Raw genomic sequence first — 2160 nt, 5'->3', positions numbered from 1 at the left:
CCTACACCTAATTGCAGGTTAATAGATCCGCAGACCCAAGTCACACGCACAAGCGTAAGTAACTTTTGCTTTGAACGTGGTGTCCTACCACAGCCCTGAATACTCGGCCTCGTGAACCTGAGCTCTTGCCCAGGCTTAACCCTACACTGCTTCAAAATACAAATGCCTTCCCATCCCTTTCCAGTTCGAACTCGCCTCTGTGACACAGTTTGCCGCTCACCAGGAGAACAGGCGACTGATTGGCTTTGTGGTCCACCTCAGTGAGACTCTGGGAGAAGAATCCATGAGCGCGTATGTTTTTGAGAGCAACACAGAAGGGGAAAAGGTTTGTGTAACACTAGAAAACAGGCCTTGGGCTTCTGGGCTTACACCTCTGGGACGCAGGGCGGTCGTAGCAAGAGCAGCTCGGTTTCTTGCCAGGGAAGCGTGCCCTAACGCACAGGCTGCAGGCGGCTTCTCTCTGAAAAGGACCAAATTCATGGGTAACGCAGCAGCGAGTACAAGGAGGAGGAAAGGATGTGGCTGCTCATACCAGCATTGAGAGAGGGGGGGAGCGTGCGTGTCTAGCACTGCACTAACAGAAATCCACCCCAGCTGTGCTGAGACACATCTGTAAAGCTCTCGGGGACGAGAGCACCGTCCTGTGTGAACACCGCTGGGCGCTTGCTGCAGGTGGTAACAACAGGCTCTTGGGGATAAGGAACAGGCTGGAGAATGTGTGTCTTAAAAAACACAGTGTCTTAGGTGCACTGGAAAAGATCCCCTGGGTTTGGAAATACAGCTTTGTAGATAAAACAAAGACGTACCAGCCTGAGCCAGCTCTGCAGCAGAACCTGGGAGAGGTTTATGTTTGTGTAGTTGGCACGGTGAATCGGTATTTCCACTTTTAGACCTGTATTTAAGTTTCCACTGGCACTCCTGTGGTTTAGTCCCAACTGAGCAACAAAATAACCAAAATCCTTTATGTACCTCTCTCTCTGTTCTTTAGATTTGCTATGCCATTAGCCTGGGAAAAGAAATCATCGAGGCACAGAAGGTGAGTGTGTTCCGTTCCCCGCGCTGTGCTGCGTCACACCCTGCGCTTGGTGGCCAAGTCCAGGCACCTCTGGTGTGCGTGAGGAAAAGGAACCGCTGTCCCTCCTAGCAGCAAAGTTTTGGAGACGTCATTCGGCTCAGCCCCTGCGTCGTGCACGTGAAAATAACCTCCGCTTGACTTGGCAGCATCTTGATTTGGCCACCCTAAATCAGATCCAGAACCACAGCAACCTGGTGGTTCCTGCGTGACAGGAAGCTGCGAGCAAGGCGTGAAAGAAAAAACACACCGAACCCAAACATCCCCGTCGCTGGGACGAAGCGTAAAGCACGCACATGGCTGTCCCCTCTTAGAAACTCACATTCCTTCCTCCTTTAGGGAAGAAAACCAGTATTTTTCCACTTAAAATACTTTTTAAAACCTGCTTACTTAGCCCCTTGTAGCTACATTTATCTGTACAACGACGCGGCACTCGTAGGTTAATACTCGCTGCGTGGCTTTGCTCCTGTGGCCTCAGAACAAGTTGGGGGAATGAGCTGTTAGTCACAGGCAATAAGCCCAGGTACAGGAAATAATTCCTTTAGACAGGTGTTTCCTCCTTGTTTTTCAGTAACGACATCAGTGCCGGGAAAGAACAGCAAAGTAAAGGCTCAGAATGAAGGACACTAATTCCCCCCCTTCTATCCCAAGGGCTGGTTGCACTGAGCCCAAAGGGTTGGTTTGTGTCACACCGGGAGGGTGAAGGTTGCTGCAGCCAGCTGAACTCTCGTTTCGTTTCTGCCCAGGACCCAGAAGCGTTGGCCCAGCTGATGAGGTCTGTGCCGCTAACGAACGACGGGAAGTTCGTGCTTCTGAATGACCCATCCGACGAGGACGGCGCCAGCCGCGAGGAAGGGGAGGAGTCGGAGGCGTAAAAAACTCTTGTCCTTCCCTGCGGCCCACGGGGAGCAGGAAAAGCGGGGGTCGTTGCACAAGCATCTCTGGCTTTCAGTCATCGCGCACAAGGCCGGCTTCCGGCTTCCCGCTCGGGCGAGCGTGGCGTTTTGCAGTGGAGCTTCCTTGGATTGGCCACGGAACGGCAGCGGGACTTTGGCCTGCGGGGCTTTTTGCGTTCGTGTGTAGCGCGC

At 52.8% G+C, this 2160-nt stretch overlaps 1 protein-coding gene across 1 annotated transcript in view; it reads left to right on the top strand.

Annotated features, from left to right (window-relative positions):
- Nucleotides 1–1947, top strand: part of APPL2 (adaptor protein, phosphotyrosine interaction, PH domain and leucine zipper containing 2) — a gene marked incomplete at its 5' end in the record, with an annotated part of 30440 nt that extends 28493 nt beyond the window's left edge. The window contains 4 exons of the mRNA XM_010148777.1: nucleotides 18–54; nucleotides 185–325; nucleotides 989–1036; nucleotides 1819–1947. Coding sequence (XP_010147079.1) covers nucleotides 18–54; nucleotides 185–325; nucleotides 989–1036; nucleotides 1819–1947 — 355 coding nt within the window. The remainder of the gene's footprint in view (nucleotides 1–17; nucleotides 55–184; nucleotides 326–988; nucleotides 1037–1818) is intronic.
- Between the last annotated feature and the right edge of the window lie 213 nt (nucleotides 1948–2160).

Source organism: Eurypyga helias, unplaced genomic scaffold, assembly GCF_000690775.1.
Source record: "Eurypyga helias isolate BGI_N326 unplaced genomic scaffold, ASM69077v1 scaffold323, whole genome shotgun sequence".
Lineage (NCBI taxonomy): Eukaryota > Metazoa > Chordata > Aves > Eurypygiformes > Eurypygidae > Eurypyga > Eurypyga helias.
This window is presented reverse-complemented; position numbering and strand designations above follow the sequence as displayed.